The sequence below is a fragment of the Silurus aristotelis genome (genome assembly GCF_946808225.1).
Source record: "Silurus aristotelis genome assembly, chromosome: 1".
Lineage (NCBI taxonomy): Eukaryota > Metazoa > Chordata > Actinopteri > Siluriformes > Siluridae > Silurus > Silurus aristotelis.
Genome location: NC_139574.1, coordinates 26,728,413 through 26,751,875, shown reverse-complemented (window position 1 = coordinate 26,751,875; position 23,463 = coordinate 26,728,413). Strand labels below are relative to the sequence as shown.

General features: G+C 38.1%; 1 protein-coding gene across 1 annotated transcript in view; it reads right to left on the bottom strand.

Moving 5' to 3' along the window:
• The window catches only part of LOC310736650 (dynein axonemal heavy chain 11), a 49,126-nt gene that overhangs the window by 11,199 nt on the left and 14,464 nt on the right, over positions 1–23,463 (bottom strand). The window contains exons 31-66 of the mRNA XM_083560372.1: positions 23,008–23,139; positions 20,288–20,448; positions 20,029–20,185; positions 19,775–19,920; positions 19,569–19,685; positions 19,044–19,182; positions 18,817–18,909; positions 18,464–18,658; positions 18,209–18,286; positions 17,960–18,092; positions 17,716–17,843; positions 17,418–17,566; positions 17,159–17,309; positions 16,472–16,603; positions 16,148–16,321; positions 15,267–15,471; positions 14,060–14,225; positions 13,872–13,974; positions 13,531–13,770; positions 12,959–13,120; positions 12,653–12,837; positions 11,777–11,939; positions 10,933–11,056; positions 9,485–9,627; positions 9,207–9,368; positions 7,860–8,093; positions 6,478–6,624; positions 6,269–6,382; positions 6,003–6,146; positions 5,300–5,482; positions 4,364–4,465; positions 4,080–4,214; positions 2,558–2,731; positions 2,106–2,341; positions 1,827–1,949; positions 102–306 (exon numbers count right to left, since the gene is read on the bottom strand). Of these exons, the coding sequence (XP_083416498.1) occupies positions 102–306; positions 1,827–1,949; positions 2,106–2,341; positions 2,558–2,731; positions 4,080–4,214; positions 4,364–4,465; positions 5,300–5,482; positions 6,003–6,146; positions 6,269–6,382; positions 6,478–6,624; positions 7,860–8,093; positions 9,207–9,368; positions 9,485–9,627; positions 10,933–11,056; positions 11,777–11,939; positions 12,653–12,837; positions 12,959–13,120; positions 13,531–13,770; positions 13,872–13,974; positions 14,060–14,225; positions 15,267–15,471; positions 16,148–16,321; positions 16,472–16,603; positions 17,159–17,309; positions 17,418–17,566; positions 17,716–17,843; positions 17,960–18,092; positions 18,209–18,286; positions 18,464–18,658; positions 18,817–18,909; positions 19,044–19,182; positions 19,569–19,685; positions 19,775–19,920; positions 20,029–20,185; positions 20,288–20,448; positions 23,008–23,139 (5,535 nt within the window). The remainder of the gene's footprint in view (positions 1–101; positions 307–1,826; positions 1,950–2,105; positions 2,342–2,557; positions 2,732–4,079; positions 4,215–4,363; positions 4,466–5,299; positions 5,483–6,002; positions 6,147–6,268; positions 6,383–6,477; positions 6,625–7,859; positions 8,094–9,206; positions 9,369–9,484; positions 9,628–10,932; positions 11,057–11,776; positions 11,940–12,652; positions 12,838–12,958; positions 13,121–13,530; positions 13,771–13,871; positions 13,975–14,059; positions 14,226–15,266; positions 15,472–16,147; positions 16,322–16,471; positions 16,604–17,158; positions 17,310–17,417; positions 17,567–17,715; positions 17,844–17,959; positions 18,093–18,208; positions 18,287–18,463; positions 18,659–18,816; positions 18,910–19,043; positions 19,183–19,568; positions 19,686–19,774; positions 19,921–20,028; positions 20,186–20,287; positions 20,449–23,007; positions 23,140–23,463) is intronic.

Sequence of the window (23,463 nt, the reverse complement as noted above, 5' to 3'; positions counted from 1 at the left end):
GTTGGTGCTTATGCATATAATTATTTAAAATTTTTAATGACTATAACCAAGTATTTAATCAGTAAGCATGCAGTTTGGTTGTGTGGTGGTGTCAAACAAACCTTCATGGTCTCCAGGTCAGGCCTCTCATGGCTAACCACCTGTCCCAGGAGCTGTTCCTCCAGGCCAGCCTGCGTCACTGTGAAGTTAATGAGGGTGGTCTGGGCTTGTAGCTCAGGAGGAAAGTCAGGGTTGGCTAGCTTTGTGCACAGAAGAAGCCAAAACCTGCTGTTATACTCACAATCTCTATCTCCCAGCCGGATAAACCTGTAGACACATCGTAGAGCATAAATCACATTAACTAGGTGCAAAACACAAGATCATATGACCAAAAAGGTGAAAATAAAGGTAAACAAATATTAACCTGTTAATGTAAAATGAACATTTTCTATTATTAAAAGCAAAAATGTACCCTAAAGAATTGTAAATCTTTCCACAAACTAGGGCCACCTAAATTACCCTGTGAAAATAGTTTACAATCTATAACAGCATGTCGTTTTAGTGTCATTTTTCCAGCTCTCTAATTGGATGGAAACAGAAAAAGATGACAAATGTAACTGCTAGCCACCAAAGGCAAATGATATTAAATAAAACCTGGAAGATCATATTCCCAGCAGCCAATATTTATCCCAATCTGCATTTCAATTATATCAAGCCTGGCTGCCCAGACCTGGTGGCTTTTAATTTTTCTCTAATTACCCCCTCACTAGTCAGCCAACAGCCCTGGTTCTTACGCCAGAGCTTCCACCAAAGCCCGCGTTTGCTTCAACTCTATATCTTCACAAGACGGAATTAATGTACTATTGATAGAACCATTACTCCACCAAATTAAAGTCCCAGCTGATGGATTGGCTCATGCTCCTCTGTCAGACATGAAAGGAATAATTAGTATTCATTACTTTGCACTCTGCAACATTCCAATTATTAATGAACTTCAGCTGTGGAACCGCACCAGATTCATCACGGCTGCTGCGGCCGGACTGAATTGATCATGGGTGGAGAGTGGAGTGTGGGTCACCCGCAGGAATAAACTTATAGTCAGATTAAACACGGAGTCTCTGCCACGGGTCATGAGACACAGGTGTGAGAGTACTTCAGGTACAGAGAATGTAACCTTCATAACTAAATGCTGATGAAGCCGAATATTTAACGTTACACCACTTTTTATGATTAACATTGATGATTAACATTGATTAACTCTGTGTTGAAAAGCAGTTCATTTTGTGATATCTGTCCAAGATTTTAGAAAGCACCAATACATAAATGGCAAGAACCAAAGCTAGGTGCTTTCGAAAGTTCCATCACAACTTAAAATGTATTTCTCTAAAGATTTTCCACAATCACCAGCTCTCTCTGAGTGGATAAAAGTCCACTTGCTGTCCAAGTCCCTCTAGTGCCTAAGGGCTGATCAGTCACTTCAAGAAAGCTGCTTCATATTCAAGTCACACAAAGAATATGAGCAAACAAACGCACATCTATCACCCGCCTCGAAAACAAGATCAATACAGCTGCCCCCACTTCAATTCAACTCACGCAACACTAATTCATCTACAATTTAAACAGTAAGCTATCATATTGTACTAAGTCACATCTGGCTATCGGCTTTTTTAACCCTAACTGAAAACCCAGATAAACCTGCCTCCTAAGCATGACATGCAAAAAAATAATTACCTAGCCAATATATTTCTGTGTTTAAAAAAAAAGATGTAAACACTTTGCTATTAGAATGTAGTTTCAGTTTCATTACGTGTCAATATAAATAAAAACTATCAAACTCAATCTCTTGCCTTCCATTGTTTGTAGTGTTCCTGGCTAGAAGAGGTCCCAGGATTGCATCCAGCCTTTCCTCCACATTCTCAATCAGCACAACTTCACCACAGATCAGTGCCTGCTCAATCACATCCAGATATCTAGATAGTTGAATAAATTAAAAAGGGGGGAAATAGAAAATTATGGATGATGATACTATAGTCAGTTTGGAATTATATGAATCTTGTGTATCACTATGCAGTGGATGAACATCAACAGCAAAAGCTGAAGGTGATGCAAAGGATATTCCTGTTTACCCTTTCTCTCCATGCTGCAGCACTCTGAGTCCAGGTCCATAGAGGTTGCGGAGCCACTTGCTGGCCTGTTGTTGAGGGTCTACAAGGAGTGGCCAGCGCTGGCTGCATGTCAGGATCACAGCGTTCTCCACAGACAGCCTATCGGGCGGCAGGCCCTGGTTGTGCCAGGCGGCAATGCTTGTTTGCTCAGCCAGCAGCAGGATAGGGTCCAGGCCTTCTGTCAGCGGGATGAGGGGCTGGAACATGAGGTGTGAGGAGAGGAAAACACACAGTGATGCTATTCAGATCACTGCTTCAATGATTTTGGTATGCACATATACAAAAGTAAAGCAATAGAATTCTGTATGTGGAACTAAATTACATTTTGTACAGGGTGGAAAATCCTTAACATTTTGCAGAAATGAGAAACAATCAATCAGTCAAAATACATAACCAATACATCAAACACATACTTTCAGTTTTTCAAGGAAAGGCATCCATGTGCATTCTAGAAGCTGCTGCCTGTAAGGCTGTGTAAAATATCCAGCATAAGAGACAAAAGCTGCAGCCAGTAACACATCCCCACACAGTGTCTTCTGTTGGGCCTCTAGGTCCAGCGCAGCTTCTGACCACCGTACATTCTCAGACTGGGGACAGGAAGTTGAGAAAAAAAAAAATTCATAATTTTCTTAAACCTTAGCAGACATGAAGTGTTACTATATGGCAGAAAGAAATCCATCAATAAGCTGAACCTGATATGGTTAATATCCACAAAGACAACTTTCCTGCATTAATTGTCACGGGTGGAGGAAAATGAATGTATGTCTCATATGTTGATTATGTTCCCTCCCCATTGATCATACACACTAAAAAAACATAAGCAATAAAGTATACAATTGCAAATTGCATAAACTGGCTTTGAAAGTGTAGTTACATTTTCACTCCGCATCAATTTAACCCTCATTTAGATCTTCAATAATATGGCTGAGATGCTACCGCAGCGATAAATCTTGCCTAACACTGGCTATGCAGGTCGAGCATGCAGAACATGTCACATAATAAATTGTCAGACAGTTAAAAATCACTATCATTTTTTGCCTAATGTATTATGGATTGCTTGGAATATCACTCAGTCCTGGCTGAAGTGTTTTTAATTTCCAACAGCTGTTGAGTCTTTGCAGTGAGTTAATGATTAAATATAGATGGGCTGATTTATTAGTCTAAACACTATTGCTTCCAGGTCAATAGCATAAAGACAAATCATCTGTCTTGATATGCATAAAGGCCAAGCTGTCCCATTCTAACCCTATTCATTACTCTGAATAAGGAAGTAGAATGTTACTGGAGAAAGAAATAAAAAAACACTAAAAGAAATATTACATTAATTTTATTTCACATTAACACCGGTAAAGATTTTGGATAATCCGGGTGACAAATGTCTGAGTGTTCTATAGGAAAAACGTAAGCATACACTGTATATATAATACTTTTTGACATGATACAAAACTGAAAAGTTATTATTAACATATTAACAGGAAGTGCAAATAAATAAATCAATTGCAACTGACCTGTAATAACATTTCATTTGGAATCAAGTATATTAGTTCTATACTGATACCTTTGTTTTTATAATACTTGCAGTTAAATAAAATATAATAAAATGATTTGTATATTCAGTAGAACATGCCAGATTATCTAATAACCTTGTAATGTTCTGGTTGTATTTTGTACAAAGCCAACCATATACATATTTTGCAATTTTGGCACAGTAAATAAAAAGGCCAGTAGGCTTTTGGTCTCCTTTTTTTTCTCACCTCCATTTGGCCAGTGTCCACTGACCTCTTGGCCAGTTCAGTTGCTGTTTTGTCATGGTGCAACCCTTCCTTCCTAACTCAGCATCTCTGTTTCTAGCCAAAACTATAATCCGTATCAGTACCCCAAAAGCATGTCATGTAGCCAGATGCTGACCCTAAGCCTATTTGCTCATGGTACTACCTGCAAGCCTCCCACCAATCTACTAGCCAGCACGATGGTCTGTCTGCTGCGGGTCACTTCCTCCTGGCAGTGCAGTTTTTCAGCTGCTGCTCTCTCAAACTGGGCTGTTAGATTTTGCAAATGCCTGTCGAGATCCTGAATATAAAACACACACAAACACAAGAAAGAACATGTCTTAATACACAGGATACAGGTTACAATTTTAAGTATGTTCCTGCTTAATACAAATTTTTTAAACTGTAGTTTTACATTAATGCTAAACATGAATGGCACACAATACTTACACCCAGTTTCTTTCGAATGGTGAGCAGTTTAGCTGTAGCATTGTCCAGCTCAGTGTTGGCCTGAGAAAGAGCCTGACGCTTTGGCACAACCTGACAGTAGACCTGAAAAACAAATCTATTCTGGGTAGGCCTTCCCATTGCATGAAATTTTCCTTTGCAATTTTAGTTCATGTTGACATGATTGCATCACATAAAATTTACAGGTGCACTTTTAAGCTATGAATCTCAAGTTCTACCAAATCTCGAAGGTGTTCTTCTGGTGACAGGATTAAAAATTTTAAGACGACTTTTTTTTGTAACGTGGTGCATTATCATACTGGAAGTAGCCATTTAAAGACAGTAAATTGACATACAGTGTGCACACAGTCATCAACAATACTCAAGAGATTGTTTGTTGCTATTAAAAAGGCAAGAAAATATTCCCCACACCATTACACAACCTCCACCACCTGAACCGTTGACATAAGGCAGGTGGGGTCCATGGAATCATGATTGTGTTGCCAAATTCTGACCCTACCATTTGTGTGCCTCAGCAGGAATTAAGATTTATAATATCAGGCTACAATTATTTAGCCTGCCACTGTCCGATTTTGGTTTAAAGCTTGAGCACAATAAAATCTCAGCTTTCTGTTCTTGGCTGATGGAAGAAGAACCTGACAGAGCTTTCTGCTGTTGTAAACAATCTGCCTCAAAGATACTATCTGAGATGTATGTGCATAATTTATGCAATGCAATGACACATGATTGGCTAAATAGATAATTGTTTGAATGAGTAGGTGTACAGGTGTGCTCAGTAAGTACTCAGTGAGTGTTTGGTGAATGTATGTTACATGTATATTTTGCATTTAGAAAAAAACAATCCAAACCAAACCAAATTAAAAACAATCTACATGGACCTATCAGGTAAAATTTAAAGCATTGGTTTTCCGTTCTCACCTCATAGTACCGCACAATATTTATAATCCAGGCACAGAGACCAGCAGCAGCATAGGATTTGGTACGAACATGCTCAGGGTGAAACTCTGGATTACTGAGGTACTCTTGCTTCACTGTACTCAGACACTGTTCAGGTATTTGATCTTTATCATAGTATACCAAAGCCTGCAGGAAGTCATCCAGCTGCAAGAAGAAGTCTGTGTTATTTAGCTAATTATTTACATTTACAGCATTTAGCAGATGCCTTTATCCAGACTGATGTCTCTCTATCAGAGTCTCAATCATTTAATAAATAAACTACTGTAATAATAATTATTTTATTATTTACTAAAATAATCAACTATTAATGCCTCCACAAATGTAAAGTATATTTCTTTTTCTATAGAATAATTTTGTAGCTTTCCATAATGTCTGAATATACACAGCTGAAATTATTTTTAAAATCTTCCACAGTCATGACGCCTATATTAAATTATATTTCAACCCTATGTACACATCAAGGATGGCAAAGCAGTTCACTCATCTAATAGCCAATTCAGAACTAGCCCTGTCTGGAAAAACGTTGCACATTTAATGCACTGCTCATAATGATAGAGGTCTGCAAGTTCAAGGCTTGCATATGGGTTAGAATAAACATGAATCAGAATAGTGTTTTGGGGATTTTTTTTTTCGAGGTAAAGGGGATTTACTGTGACAAGCTCACCTTGCCCATAAAAGCTCTGGCAGCCTTCCAGCTGCGATCTTTAGGAACACGGCCACGTGGGGCCAGCAAGACCATCACGGCTGCCATCACATTTGTTACAGCCTCTGGTGGATTGGGAAATGTCTTTAACTCTGTAAGGTTTACCTGTGGAGTAAAAGTGTCAATTTTGAATGCAGCACTCAGACACAACATTTAAATATGGCTTACAGAAAGGTAAAGGCTTAAATAATATTTTATTATGATTTGTTTTTATGTGTACTGATCACCTTGTTAAGAGTATCTAAAGCTGCAGTGGCAGCCTCTAAAGCTGGTTCAGCTTTAATCAGGTCATGCTCACAATCCCTCTGTCTCTGTGTCACTTCTGCCTTTATGGCTGCCACCTGAACAGAAACAGCCACAACTATAATATATGTTTCATCTGCACACAAACTGACAACAGGATTTGGGCATAATAAACAAACACAATAATGCTTACATTCTGCTCTTCTACATCAGAATCTGTTCTCTTTTGGCTCACTCTTTCTGTCTGCTGTCCGATCTTGGCAATCAGAGCCTCAGCTGCATGGTTCTTCATATTCAGCTCCACTTCCTGGGAGTTCAGTTTAGCCATAAGCTCTCCAACCTAGTAAACATGTGCATTACCACAATGTTATCACTGGAAAGCAAATCTCCTCCCAAACACAACCATTTCTGAGATATTTAGGGTCTCCAGACCACCTGTTTTTTGACAGATTTGGAAAAAATGAAACCCTAAAGAAACCTACACAAACATCATATTTTATACAGACAACAAGCAAATCTCTGCATTGGATCTAAAACCCAGAAGCTGCAGGTGCCACCATGTCACCCCACAACTGTTCTAAAATCTTGTAAAACCCAGCAACAGCCTTGTTTAACTGACAAGACCCAATATTGTTATAATGGTTTTATGATGTGTTTATTCAGGAGAAGTGAATTACTTCAGGTCCCTTCGGCAGCAAACATAATTAACTTCACATATTGGATTTGAAATGCATATTGTCAGTGCATACTTTAAGCTAAAAATGTAAATGATATATTTATATAAAGAAAACATAAAAAATGTTTTAAAAATTGGAGGTGGAAGCTAAAAGGATTGCGGTTGTTTTAGAGAGGGGAAGGTTGGATACTTATTTCAAGTGAAAAGAATACTGAACTAACATTCTACCATTCCATACTTTAACACAATCCAATTGTGTCTGGACTGTGGGTAAATGGAAACAGTTTAAACATACATGGTAATAACCCAAAGCTCTGCAATGGTAGCTGGAGTGTTATCTATCATGGAATGGCCTGCTCATTCACCGCACCTATATCCTACTGAACTGCTTTAGCATGAACTGGATCGCGAGGTCAGAAAGAAATATCCAACTGGCAAAGAACACCTTTGACAAGTTTTACAAGAGGCAAGTTTTTCAGGTGAATGTATTTCAGGTGAATATTTGGAGAAACTGACTGCTTGAATGTCAAGAGTGTGGAAAGCTGTAATTCAACTGTGCATTCAAATATACAGTACATATGGTGTATTTTACATTACCTAGATTGTGCAAAACACTGATGTTACATAACCAATATAGCCTCTTGTAGAGAAAAATGCTAAACTACTAAACCTCAAAGTTAAAAAATGCTTGTCATGCTAGAATTCAAAGCAAAGATTTATTTTAATGCCTGTTGTAGAGGAAAGAGCTCAAAGAAGCATGGAAAGTAATTTGCTCTAGATCTTCAGACCTCTAAAGCTCTAAAGGATCTTTCTTATGCTAATAATTATACTTATCCACACCTCCAGCTTTGGGAGACTACAGAACTACAGCACTACAGCACTCATTTGGGGAAGATTACCTGTGAGGCGGTGGTCTTCAGTTTCAGCAGACCTGAGTTTAGTCTGCTAAGCCTCTGTTGCAGCTGCATGTCTCTCTTCTCCAACAGAACACCAAACAATCTGAGCAGTTCCAGAAAGCTCTTGGGTGTGCTGTAGTTGTGCCTCCTCTCCTTCTGCCGAAAGCGCTCGTTCGCCTGCTTGACACTGGCATGAGCGTGGGCCATGAAAAGACTGATGGGTTCCTGAATGGCTGGCTGTAAAGAAGGAGAAGCAGAGATAGAGAGTGCATGAGTGGAAGCTGGCTGGATTAAGCACTCTTTAACATCCTTGCCTGTGACGGGTCTGAAATATCATCTTCATAAATCCTAAATTCATCTCCAAGTTTGTGGATACTGGACTTACTCAATTTGAAATTTAGGTGCTGTGAGTGAGAGAGAGGGATTAGGTTGGGAAAATAATAGCTTATAGCTGGTGAAACACAGTGTATGGAATAAGGTGAATGTGGCTAGCATTTCATAACCTCATACTTTCTTGCAATATTCATGCTGATGTATTTTTCATTGAGCCGGTGTTATATATTTTTATATATGTATGATAAAAAAATCAGTACATCTTTAGATGGATCATTAGAGGCAAAATACAGTAGACTGTGATATTTAAATACCTTTAGCAAAAACTTTTCCTCATGTAATCAATTCAAATAAACCTTATTTGATACAGTAAAAATATCAAATTTCACTGTGTAAATGTACAATTATTGCACTATAAAAATAATTCAGTTAATCAGTAAAATAATCTAAATGGATCCAACAAAACTTTTACATGCACGCTAAAATGAATTTTGAATTTGTATGCTAACAGCTGGTCTTGAGTCATCTGACACACACACACACACACACACACACACACACACACACACACACACACACACACACACACACACACACACACACACAGAGAGAGTCTGGCAATGCCTGAAACAGCTGTGGCTCCTTAGAGGGCCAGTCTGTGTGTATTAATCATTGTTGTTTCATTAGCATAAATGATCCTGCTTAGTAATTGTTCCACTGGAGCACAGAAAACAACATTACAGACAGAGCGACTGTGAGGGAGGGAGAATGAAAGAGAAACTGTGTCTGTCATAATGCTCATGGTGCATGTGATCACCCATTTGTCTTCACTTTAAAGTGAAACTAATGATGAAGGACCTCGTACAAACTGTATAGTTTGAAGAGACGACATTGAAGAAGTTAAAATCGAACGTGAAACGTCAACTCAAGTCTAATATCTGTCCAAAAAATATATATATATATATTATTATTAATTATTTCCCAAATTAACCACTGTATTTTTATATTACAGCTCACTTCAATGCCAGGAAGTTCCTTTATAAACTGCAGGCTGACGGATTGCAGTGCCTCCTGGGGCCACTCGTGAAACCAATCCATTGTAGTGCAGCTGAGAAGAGCTGGAAAATGGCGCACACGCATTCGGAGGGTGTTTCCAACAGGAGATATGCACAGCACCACCTACACACACAACACATTAGCACATTAACATTCATAAATTAATAAACACCTTATTTGAACTTTTTAAAGTAATCAGACCCATTTCAGACTACATGGGGCAATCCATGTTGTAAGACCTTGAGATTTTGATAGACACGTTCTTTGAAGAAGCTCCAGCAATTCTCTGTGGTGTCTAACAAGCCAGATTCACGAACTTCCCTCTTTACTGCCTTCACTGAACTGTTTACCTCCTCATCTGACAAAAGCTCTCGGATCTCACCTGCAAAAGCAGACAGCAAAAAAAATTAAATAAAAATTTACACAACATTACTTTATGCTCAGCTTTAGTTTGAAACTGATTCCATCATTATTTCTAAGATATGATATTAAGATATGAAAAGCAAATGGCTTTTACATAGCCATTGCAAAGTATGAGGAATTGTATAAACAAAAATTATTCTTATTTCTTTTACTTACTCTTTTTTTACAGCAAGTACAATCCATGTAAAAAAAAACATGCAATATTGTCAGAGGTTTTTTTTTTTATGTTACCACAGTGACTGTTTGTAATCATGGTATGGTTCAAATATTTCAGAAACTGCATATTTCATATTTTAAACAATAAATTTACAAAGAAAATCTCCTCCAGTGAGCAGTTGTACTGCAGTTAGAAATGCCGTCCTGATGAGACTCTACAACCATGGAGGAAAGCAGCATAGACAACAAAAATATGTCAAACCTTGCATCAGAATCTGGACAGATATAAACTGGAAATACATTGACAGGTCTGAAAAATATCAGTTTTTTTGCAGCATACAGATTGTCTGGTAGGCTTTGTATCAACATCGAACATTTGTGGCTCTAACCTGCCTTATGTCAAATGTTCAGGCTGGTGGTGGTGCTGTAATGGTGTGGAAAATGTGCCCATGGTACACACTGGATGCCTTAACACCAACTGAGCCTCCTTTGGTATTCTATTTGGTATCTTTAGTCAACCAGTGTATTCACAAAGCATGAGACATATGCATGTGTCAATGAGGATTAGAAATTTTAAAGGGATACTTCCCTTTATAATATATTATTTATATATATATATATTGTTTTCAAAACAGCCTTCATTCTTTCTATATAACTAAAAATTTATGGACATCCATTTTAGAGACTTCTTTTTAACAGTAGCAAAACACAAGCAATAGTTATGTTTTCACTGCAGGTCTACAAATTCGTTCAGAATTTAAAACCTTAAAAAAAACAAGTGCTTTATTCTAATTCACAAACCGAGAGCAGGTCTTTGACCCCTGGGTCTGACATCAGTGACAGATGAGCAGCACCATCTGTGTGTTAGAAGGTTTGATCCAATGCCATAGCAGCCTGTCTCAGTCACCGTTAATCTACTTCACTTCCACAGCCACATTTACATGTGTTTCCCATTCATCAGACAAGCACACAATGAGGCCCCGTGTGGCATGAGAGTGTTTATTATCGTATGAGGAATGAGTGTCTCAGGGGGCAGTGAGAAGAGACGCTTCAATTTGATAAGATAAGGATGCATTGCAATGTATGATAAAAACCAAACAAGTCTGACCTGAGGAGAGCAGGGTGCTGATGATGATAAGGAATCGCTCATCAGGGATCTGAGCATCTGTAAGCAGCAGCACTGTAGGAAGGTTTTTCAGCCCGGTGTTTACACAGAGACCTGCTAGATCCACCTGAATGAGCACAACAGGATTAGACAGGATTATACAAAAGGACAAACCTATATTATTTGGATTAAATATGTTTTCTATCTAACTAAGATTTTTACATTCAGTTACCACCTGATTACTGTTGTTCACTGTCTTAAAGGTCAATTAAAAAACAACTGAAAATGCATGAGAGGATAAAGGGAATGATGGGACAATGTATAAAGGGCACTGCGTTTGCTGTCTCCAGAGTGTTAAGTGTGTTGATCAATGCAGCAGGCCCAAATAGCCCGAGATTCACACGCCATGATGAATTAAACGATAGCAGCAGCCTCATCAATAGGGCATTGAAATATTTGCTCAGACTCTGTAATCGTATCTGACAGTCCTTCGTTGTCGAGTACAGGCAGGACTAAATGAGATCAATGGTATGCACAGAGCAGGAATGGATATTGATTAGGGGAAATGTTGTCTAAAAGAAAACATGATCTCTGTTAATGAATCACTGCCATTTTAAATTTATCCTCTGACTGATGGAAACTGTCATATCTGTTTGTACAACTAGAGCACAATATTATTGCAGCATTGATTTGGTCTTTTCTGAACATGTATGATAAACTTTTAATGCAGTTTCAATGACCAATTCCGATATTACTTACTTAATGGCTAAGATCTAACATTTCACAATCTATTACATTTAGGCCTCTAGTGGTTAGCAGGTACGCAGAAATCTGTTGGGGTAACTACCTTCAGGTCTTGAATGCTGTAACCCTTGTGCAGGACTGGCTGGAAGGTGTTCATATCAGAGAAGTAGGCAGCCAGACGAGTCAGGCTCTGCTTGCCACTGCCACCAACGCCTACCAGCAAAGCATGGCCTCGCTGACACTGCAGAATTCGGCTGATCCGACAGCTGAATGGTTTAATTACAAAGTAACTCAGCAATGGTGAACAAATGAAATATCCACACCAAACAGCATGACATTTTTAGCAAAGATTTCAACTTAATTCTCTTCATTTATTTACACTTTCTTTTTGCAACCACCCTAGCTGAGTTGTCCTACAATAGACTTTACTTCTTTAATTTGCACCTGCAAAATACAGTATTAGTTTCACCTTCTGTTACATGCATTTACTTTACATGTAATAAAAAATAAAGAAATAAAAAATTTTATTACACTTACGTAAACTTTATAATATGTGTTTTTTGATTTATGACACATATTTACAGTAGTTAGAATAAACTTTTGTGTGGATCGTTTGAATGTACTGAAGACCTTTGACACCTTTTGTATATATAATTTTGTAATATTTTTTTTTTTAGTTTTCTGGTCAAAGCAGTTATAACAATTGAGTGATTTAGTGAATCCTGCCATATCACTGCAACAACTGGGATTAGATCACTAACACTTACAACTAATTAATCCTAGTCAATCCACCTATGTGCATGTGAAAACCCACAAAAGCACAGGAATAAAATGACTTTAAACATGCATTACATGATAAACTAACATTGAACCAAATTTATATCTACCATCTTACAGTATATTCACCAGAAGAAAAATACTTTGATTAGAATTATTCACTGTAGTAGATGCTAAACAAGGCTGCTCTCAAAACACTTACACATGTTGCATGGCTTCTTGAAACAACACTAGATTCATGTTGGAATGAAGCTGGTTGTAGGTATCCAGGGCAGTTGTCAAGATACTCCTTAACTGTTCCCATCCCTCTACAGGACAATAGCAAGGCACCATGGCCCCCTTGCTACTATGCAGGTATATCAGTGGTTCTTGTAGCTCAAGCTGCTTCTGACAGCGGGTTTACAAAATGGTCAAATGCAGGAAAATGTAGGACATGCTCGTTTACATTATATATGATGTTTAAAAATACATATATACTGTATATCATGTATGTACTTGTTCTACTTACCTCAAACACTTGCTGAACAACTTCTGCCTGGAGCCGGTGGAAAAGCTGCAGGTCAGCAGTGTCAGCCATCTGGTCAGAATATACTCTCCTTGACTCATGCACCCACAGCTGGACCAGATCAGAGCTATGCCTAATACACTCAGGTCTAGATAGCAACAGGCCCTGAAATCACACATACACAGAATTGTATACAAAATTAGGCAGCTGCTTTAATTTCTTTATGTCTATGTTGTTAAGATGGCATGCTTTGAAAGTTGCATAGGTACCTACACTCACTGAACACTTTTAGGAACACTGGTAGGGCCTTACTTTGCTCTTGAAACAGAAATGTTTATAACAAGATTTCAAAACCATATTTAGAATGTATAGAAACAGTCAAACCAGCACATCTGGCACCAACAGATCTTAGATTCTTTTCCTCATGATGTAAACATTACCTAAAGCCTGTACCTGTATGTGCTGCCATACAATTGCCTGACTAGATACTTGCACAAATGAATAAGTGTACATGTCTTCTCAACAAGTGCACTTCAAGTTTATAAATAAATGGTTAATGCATTTACTCAACTCACCTGAAAGAGATGGGAGAGATCCCACAGGCTGAAGAGGTGGTGGAACTTGTTAGCAGAAGGGAGAAAATGGTGGATCACTCTGTCATGTAGAGCAATCGCTGCTTGTACAACAGAAGTGACACTCGCGGCCACAGCCGCGTTGAACGGCAGGCTTTGTACATGCTGGCTGAGAATAAAGCTGTAGATGGAGATCAAAGCCTCACGGGTGGGGTTGTTCATTGATAAAACAGAGAAATGTCTCTGCAAGAGATACAAGACAGATGCAATTAATAGTTGCACAAATTTAAAACGTAAAAAAGAAAGAAAAAAAACAATAAAAGTAAAAAAAGTTTAAAATGTACCTGTAGCCTGGGATTGATTGTGTAACTGCCTGCTTGAGGATTCAAACAAGCGATATACTGGGTGTTGTGTATCTCTTTCAGAGACAGCTTTTGACTGTCATACCTAAAAAGGAACAACAGCATGAATAAGAAATTGTACTTTATATTAATAAAAGCTGACATATATAAAGACACACATTTTTCCTAACCAGTGTTTATAGTCCAAATGCTGGCGTATGAGGGTGTGAGGCTGAATTGTGCCATAACTGTCTGTGGCTGTCAGATTCATATCGTCAACAAAGTAGACAAGCCTCTTATTTCCTGAAGGAGCATACTTCCTGCCTGCTTTCTTCTCCAATGGTCTCTCCAGCATCTCTGAAAATAAGGGAAATAATACAATTATGTTTGAAACTCTTGGCCTACAACTGCATAATTTTACTTGTATTAAGTAAAATCTATTAATTAGCTGATTACTAATTGTAGTAACAAATAACAAGTACATTAAAGGCAGTATTTAAGTACAGTTTTTACTGTAGTGGTTCTGTAAAGTATAATTAAATAATAAGTTGTGTAACTTTAACTAAAAATTTTTATGTAGATCAACATTGCAGAGTAAATTACAATTCATGGTTTGTATACAAATTGAAAGAAAATATGTGGAATTTTTTATTTATAATTCCAGATCCAATCAAAATAAAGCTTTTCCTGCCACAAGTCTTCAGGTGCCAAATGCTTAGTCAGCAGCAGTGATGTCTAGGACAGTGGAGATAGATGAGCATCCTAAGCCAAATTAATCAGGTATCTATAGTTTTAAATGCTTTAAAGGAAACAGCAATGATAATGATCTGCAAATTATTTCACTCAAAAACTATATTGCCATTTACGGCTCAGAATCAATCATTCGGAAACATGTAGCTCGGTTTGTAAAACTAGCTAGCCAAAACTGTGATTTAGCAGTAAAAAAAAAACTCTGATGGTCAGGATAAGGTGTAAGGGGCATCTATTCCATTTAAACCTGGTTAGCCACTGAAACCTTAATAGCAGCCAGTTGAGGGTTACATTTTATTGGTATATACTACTGAAAATAGTGCCAAGGTTATCTTCAGCATAGCTTATGTGGTTAGTTAAAAAAAAATGTATTCCCTAACTATAGCAAGTCCTTGATTAATGACTCGAATAGTTTTACATCAAATGACATTTAATCTTCTGTACTTTTACTCAAGTGAAGTAATTTCACAGTAGTAGTACTTTTACTCAAGGCAGTGATGAAAAGGCATAATGAAAAGTTTTCACTTGCCAATTCTTATTAAATATTTTGCAAGAAAATGGAAATTCCTATTATAGGCCAATAGGAGGCATTGTGCTACCTGTTTAAAGGAGGTTCAAAGTGCCCTAAAGAGGAAAGACAGGACTCACTTTGCAGTGTAGATGATGTGCTGTAGTGATGGAGAGACACGCTGGCAGATACAAAGGTATCTGGTAGTGTGTACAACAAGTGTTTAACCATAGCTGATTTTCCAGCGCCAACTCCCCCAACCAGCATCAGAGGCTGGGCGCTTTCCAGTAACAAGCGCATGAAGTGCTGTAACCGTACCGTCTCTGCAGTAGGGACCAGCATTGCCTGGATATACAAATCATGGCACAGATAAACTCTAATATTAAATATGTATCATTTTATAAGAGCTTGGCTTACTGAAATTTAGTTTAAATAAATGGTTTAAATTCTTTTAAAACATTTTTATATTGAATTTTGTTATATAGCTATCACATGGCCCTTCAAAATATGGAAGAATAAACTGGATTTTGCCTAATCATTTATGCTAACATGATCTCATGATAAAGATCAGACAGCAAGAGAGTGAGTGTGAGAGGAAGAGAAAGAAAGAGAGAAAGAGAGAGAGAGAGAGAGAGAGAGAGAGAGAGAGAGAGAGAGAGAGAGAGAGAGAGAGAGAGAGAGAGAGAGAGAGAGTGTTCTCTTTGTGCCCTGGTTTGGTAATCAGACCCAGTACTGAGTTGTATTTGACAGCAAACTAACCTCACGGCTAGGACTGCTGTTGTCTTTCACTTTGCTCACTGACCCTCTCTAATGTGGTAAGTACTCTAAATTAGCCTGTTATTGTGTGAAATTAAAACTGCTTGCTGCGGGGGTGTGAATTTTCTCAGCAAAGAGTCAAACTGGTAGACAAAAGAAAACTATTCAAAGCATGCTATTCAGGAATTGAAAAAAGACTTTCAGAAAGAAAAAAAAAAAACACTTTTGTTGGACTTCAAAAACTTTTTGATATCACTTGAATGACCTGCAATGGTTTTTCTGCATCTGTGTAAAAAGCCGGTATTTTGTCAATCCACGGTAAGAATCGTCTGGTCTGAGGGTCCAGGTAGTAATCAAACACGGAGCCATGTGCTGGTAACTTAATGCTTCTCATCTCTTTAGTCCACCACTGACTGAATTTAGCTCTGTAGTCGCGCAGCTGCAAAGAAATGTGACATCCATTTTTCAACTTTGTAAAACTTCCTTACATATTTGATACACCAATTCTTATAGACATAAAGCCTACATCAATACATTATGCTCAATTGAAGAAAACACATGTAACAGTTATAACATATTTATTTTCTACCTGATCTTGATATGTAGCACCACCGAAAGCCCAGATGCAAGCAAAAACAAAGTAGGTCTCATATATTTCACGAGGAGAGTCGGTTGGAACGTTCTCAGGGGTGAGCAAACAGTCCAGCAACAAGCACAGAGTCTCAAAGAAAGAGATAACAGAAAATCATAAAAATGCTTACTTGTATTAAATATACACCCAGTGTATACTTGAACACCTGTATACCTACATACCATAAAAGCATACAGATACAAGTTAAAAGATTCTCATTCATTTCAAACATTAGAACGAACAAAATGTGATAGAGAATTCGCCTCATCTGAGTAATTAAAAAAATTCTGATTTCCTGCACAACATCCACTAGAGTTTATATAGAGTATTGTGTTAAACAAACACATCCAATGAACAGTCATTCTCTAGGAAACACCTTGTTGATAAAAGAGGTCAAAAGAGAATGGCTAGACTAGTCTGCTGAGAGTAATTTAAAAAGCCAGTCGTTACAACCGTGTTGATCAGAAAAGCACAATACATCAGACTTTGAGGAGGATGGGCAAATTAAGCAGAAAACCACTTTATGATCCACTACTATGCACTGCAACCACTTGACTGGGTGAAAAAATGATTGCACGAATAATCAACTGTCCAGGTGGTCTGAAAATAAGTGGACAGGCCTGGTTATGTGTTTTTTTTTATTACCTGTACCATGCTGTTTTCCGGGATTGGGATAATAGTCTTAAAAGAGCTTCTCATTTGCTCTATGCAACGAGAAACATATTTGTCAAACAGGATGGTGAGGTGGGCTTTCTCAGTCTGGTGCTTTCTTCTGTCAATCCAACTAGTCACGTAACTACAGAAAGTATAGGAATCAGGGTCATAATCATGATATATTATATCATATATTGCACATATTCATACACTATTATCGTTCAGACTGTTGTTCGAATAAATGACTCACAGATTCCAGCTGAGATCTTGTGGGTTAACATATAGGATGCCAGCTCGAGACACAGTGGCTGGTGTTGCATTCCTCAGGTGGCTGATCTCAAACACCAGTCTCATTGAGGAGGTCAGAGGAATCCTCTCATTACTGGCCAAAGTTAGCACCTGGGTAGAAGAGAAAGCAGAATTGTTATACATGTTTGGTTACGCATCATGAACTATAACCCCGCAAAACATTTCTGCAATTAGTAGTTATAGTTATTCACAATTTACAAGCAAATCTATCAGAAAGCATTAGGCAAACAAAACAAAACCTTATTGTCATCCATGACAGTGTTGAGAGACTCAGTCCACATGGGGTCTACATCTCCATCCAGAATAATCCATTTAGGACCAGGGTGAGAGTTTTTGGCCTGTTCTCGCATTAAGCATGATAATAAGCCTGCCACACGAAACAGGTCACCATCAATCACAGCTTTTTAGCATGAATGTACAGTCTCAACATCACACAAAACAAACTGCGATATAAAGTATTTTAAAGAAATATTTTATAGGCACCATCTTTCCATTCCCGAGTTCCAGGATGGATGAAACCAAAAAGTTTGTCTCTACTTATTGCCTTTGGGTTCAGATCATTCCACACAGGTTTCTTTTTCATGTTGATGTAAGTTTTATAGAGAGTCTTCAGGATCTGTCAGAGAACAAGGATTTAATTAAACAGCTTTGGCTGTTGAGCAACAAAATATACATCGAAGGGTGGGGGTTAGGGGTCGACTAATCTTAGAAAAATGTAATAAACACACTTGCCTGGCTTTTCCCTGTGCCGGCATTTCCAACCACAAATATAGAGTGACGGACACTCATAAGCTCTTCAAGCTGTACTACCTACAACAAATATCCACTGCATTTCAATTAAGTCTGTCCATGAAGGACAAATGCAAATACTATTTAGAATGACAGTTACTTTATCTCTGTGTTATTAAACTCTTTTTATTTTACAACTGGATAATGTGTTTGAAATATTTCCCAGAATTGCTAAAAGACATATATGTAAGATTAAACCTTGAGAATGAAGGGATCCTCTGGCTGGAGTTTGAGTTCCAGGGCGCTTTGCCGAACCAGTTGCTCAAAATCATGATCAGTTCGCCTCTTCACCTCAACGCCGGGAAACAAGTCACTAACTAGACCCAGGAACACTGGGATATCCTCAGTGACAATTTTAGGCAAGTTGAAATCACGCAGAGCACGCATCAATACCTATTCATGTGCAGAAACCAAATGTCAACTATGTCTCATGTTCCAACCATGGACCACGTGTTTGTACAAGCCAAGCAATTGGCATCAAATCAGGAATTATTGAATTATTTTGAATTATAGTAAATTATTAAAATTAGTTTTTTAGAGACAAACGTTACCTGATCTTCTGGTCTTGTCTTATCCTCCCTTTTAAGAGTGCCAGCAACCACCAAGACAGACTTGATGGCACGCAAGCCCCAGTCGTAATGGTTCTGTCCAATTGCAGTAAATCATGGTTACTATCGTCGAGATTCCAATACAGTGTAACTGATCTCAACATTTCAACTTCTTATTATTTACATAATTACTGTCATTCACTAATATGACAATATGCATTTCAGTGCACCTGTTTGGAGAGAAGCTCCTTGCAGAGGTTGTATAGGGTGATGAACTTTCTGCCCAGGACCCTTGCATTCAAAAAGCCTTCAGCCATCAGCATAATCTCACATATAATTTCCAAATCCGGCACCACCATGGCACACGGCCTGCAAAACCATTTAGCATTCACAAAATTTAGATCTCAGGAAGCAGAACATTTATGAATAGAAATGATGGTGCAAAGGTAAATCATTATTTTATGTTAGTAATGTAAAAAAAATTTTGGTAAGTCAATTTCACATCATAAATCTATCCTGCCCAACAACCAAATCTGGCTATATTACTTCTATTGCTAATCGAATTATTAATTACAAAATTAGAACAAATTAACAATTATGCTGAACATTACTAAACATAATGTTAGTATAACTCATGTTACAACTTTCTTCCTCATAAGTTTCCTTTTACTTCTAAATATTTGACCATGTTTTTCAAATGCATTTATTTTCATATTTATTCATTTGTCAGTTTATATCTGAGGATACTGTTGTACCTGAAGAGCGCTTTGAGATTCTCAGGTAACTCGGTTCGTCCAGCATAGTCTGGGTTCATGGTAATAAAAATCCCAACTGTGGGCTTCAAACTCATTTCCTCATCTAAAAAGAACAACCTTGAGAAAAAAATAACCTAATTTAAGCACTTGATCTGGATATACAGTATGAATAAGTAAAACAGAATCAGTTGCCTGCAGATTCCTACCTCTTCCTCTTGTGACGAATGGCATCTTGTATAGTCTTCACTTGTACTGCCACTACTGATAGCACCTCCACAGAAATGCGGTTAAATTCATCAAAGCAGCCCCATGTGCCAGTCTGAGACAGACCTTTAAAGATATTTCCTATGGACTAAAACAAGCGTCGGATCAGAACACTATTCCAATGGTGAGTGAACGACACAATACTGATTGATTCCAACAGAGCAGTTATTTGTGTAACAACTGACAATGCCATTACCTTGTAGTCCATCTGTTCAGAGCAGTTGAAGACATACACCATCACACCAAGGGCCCTGCCCAGGTCTTTAGTAGTTTCAGTCTTGCCTGTGCCAGCGGGGCCAGCTGGAGCTCCACTCATCATCAGGTGCAAAGACTGGGTTAAGGTCACATAGCACCTGTGTGCGAACATAGCATCACCATTCAGTGGGCAGCGCAACACTTGTGACTAATTAAACATTATTAGCCATTGGCTAAGAGACGTCCAGAAGTAGCAGTACCGGTCTGTAAGAGGAGTAATCACCAAGCGTGGTGTATTGCCCAAATACTCATAGGAGTACAGAAACTGAGCATCACAAATGTTAGCAAAGCAGTGCTTCTGTTCTTCATCCCAATAATGACGCAGCTGTGATATCCAGGCAAAAGAACTGGCACTGCTTACCTGGAAGAAATGGAGGACAACTGCTTAAGTCACAGCCAAAACCCGCTTATATAGCTTGTAAAAATTGTCATCCAACTCCTCTCTGTTGAAATACACTATATGGCAAAATGTTTGAGGCCAACTATTCATCACACAGTGTGCTTTTATTTTTAAAACATCAGTTTGAGGAAAGTCCACATATAAGAGTGATGGTCAGATGTCTATAAACGTTTGGTCATGTAGTAAATTCTTATTCATATATTCTATTATAAACTACTGCTAAAAAGTTTTGGAACATTCTACATGTTAGCATTTTTGTTTAAATGACCACATTTCAAATATTCTATATTTTTACCATATTATATATATATATACAGTGAGGAAAATAAGTATTTGAACACTCTGCTATTTTGCAAGTTCTCCCACTTAAAAATCATGCAGGGGTCTGAAATTGTCATCGTAGGTGCATGTCCACTGTGAGAGACATAATCTAAAAAAAAAATCCAGAAATCACAAAGTATGATTTTTTTTACTATTTATTTGTATGATACAGCTGCAAATAAGTATTTGAACACCTGAGAAAGTCATTGTTAATATTTGTTTGTTTGCAATTACAGAGGTCAAACGTTTCCTGTAGTTTTTCACCAGGTTTGCACACACTGCAGGAGGGATTTTGGCCCACTCCTCCACACAGATCTTCTCTAGATCAGTCAGGTTTCTGGCCTGTCACTGAGAAACACGGAGTTTGAGCTCCCTCCAAAGATTCTCTATTGGGTTTAGGTCTGGAGACTGGCTAGGCCACACCAGAACCTTGATATGCTTCTTACAGAGCCACTCCCTGGTTATCCTGGCTGTGTGCTTCGGGTCATTGTCATGTTGGAAGACCCAGCCTCGACCCATCTTCAATGCTTTAACTGAGGGAAGGAGGTTGTTCCCCAAAATCTCGCAATACATGGCCCTGGTCATCCTCTCCTTAATACAGTGCAGTCGCCCTGTCCCATGTGCAGAAAAACACCCCCAAAGCATGATGCTACCACCCCCATGCTTCACAGTAGGGATGGTGTTCTTGGGATGGTACTCATCAGTCTTCTTCCTTCAAACACGTTTAGTGGAATTATGACCCAAAAGTTCTATTTTGGTCTCATCTGACCACATGACTTTCTCCCATGACTTCTCTGGATCATCCAAATGGTCATTGGCAAACTTAAGACGTGCCTGGACATGTGCTGGTTTTAACAGGGGAACCTTCCGTGCCATGCATGATTTCAAACCATGACATCTTAGTGTATTACCAACAGTAACCTTGAAACGGTGGTCCCAGCTCTTTTCAGGTCATTGACCAGCTCCTCCCGTGTAGTTCTGGGCTGATTTCTCACTTTCCTTAGAATCATTGAGACCCCACGAGGTGAGATCTTGCATGGAGCCCCAGTCCGAGGGAGATTGACAGTCATGTTTAGCTTCTTCCATTTTCTGATGATTGCTCCAACAGTGGACCTTTTTTCACCAAGCTGCTTGGCAATTTCCCCGTAGCCCTTTCCAGCCTTGTGGAGGTGTACAATTTTGTCTCTAGTGTCTTTGGACAGCTCTTTGGTCTTGGCCATATTAGTAGTTGGATTTTTACTGATTGTATGGGGTGGACAGGTGTCTTTATGCAGCTAACGACCTCAAACAGGTGCATCTAATTTAGGATAATAAATGTAGTGGAGGTGGACATTTTAAAGGCAGACTAACAGGTCTTTGAGAGTCAGAATTCTAGCTGATAGACAGGTGTTCAAATACTTATTTGCAGCTGTATCATACAAATAAATTGTTAAAAAATCATACATTGTGATTTCTGGATTTTTTTTTTTAGATTATGTCTCTCACAGTGGACATGCACCTACGATGACAATTTCAGACCCCTCCATGATTTCTAAGTGGGAGAACTTGCAAAATAGCAGGGTGTTCAAATACTTATTTTCCTCACTGTATATATATATATATATATATATATATATATATATATATATATATATATATATATATATATATATAAAATGTATACTATATTTTTATATATTTATTTAACCAAAGAATATGTACAAGTGAATTATGGAATGTTTCATTGTTTATATATTTACTTAATTGTGTCAGATTTTTATGTTTTAATTTAATATTAGCACTGTCTATGAGCCTGTGCTAGAAGCTTAACACGTTTACCCTCCAAGTGTACTTTTCTTAAATGAAGAACTCATTTAGAGTAGTGTTAGGAGTTAATAACTTCCACAAAGAATTAGGCTTCCCTTTTTTAAATTCTGTGTCATTTTATTTGACCTGTGGCAGTAATAGTAATTAAATAGTTTTAAATAATAGTAATATATTCTCTTAGACAATTCCTTTTTGTAAAAGGTTCTTTTATATTTTTGGTCTCAGATTAAAAAAAAAAAAAAAAAAACACCAGAAATGTTCCCCCATCTTTACCAAATAAGGGAATACTTTCTTATGAGTCTATACCATAAATGAACACAAATCTAAATATATTACTCAACAAATACACATTGCTAAAGCATTACTACTGACCCATTATAAACATGACCAAACCTTTTGTGCGATGAGATTGAATACTATGTCTCTGGCATGGACTTCGATAGTGCAGAGTGTCATGATCTTCTGTCTGTCCTCTGGACTCAGTTCTCCCAACAACATGTTTATCAGGGAGTTAAGCTGAGCAATCTGAAGATGTGGGGGAGATATTTCAGAGATTATGAGGGCACAGTAATGGGCTGTGTGAGCATACAGTGAGCTTTGTGGCCTGTGCTTACAGTAATTATATCAATTTACATGCCAGAGAGAAGTGGATAGTAATAACAGCAGCGACAGGCACTCAGGGTCACATACTCATCAGAGAAATCCCTCCACATTTATGGAGCAAGGTCATATATTCCAGTCAAGAGGCCAAATGAGCATGGAGCTCATTTATCAACAGGGTGTTACTGTGTATATGTGTTTGTGCATATTTGTGGAGGAATTTATCTGAGTGTTTGTAGAGGGATGTTT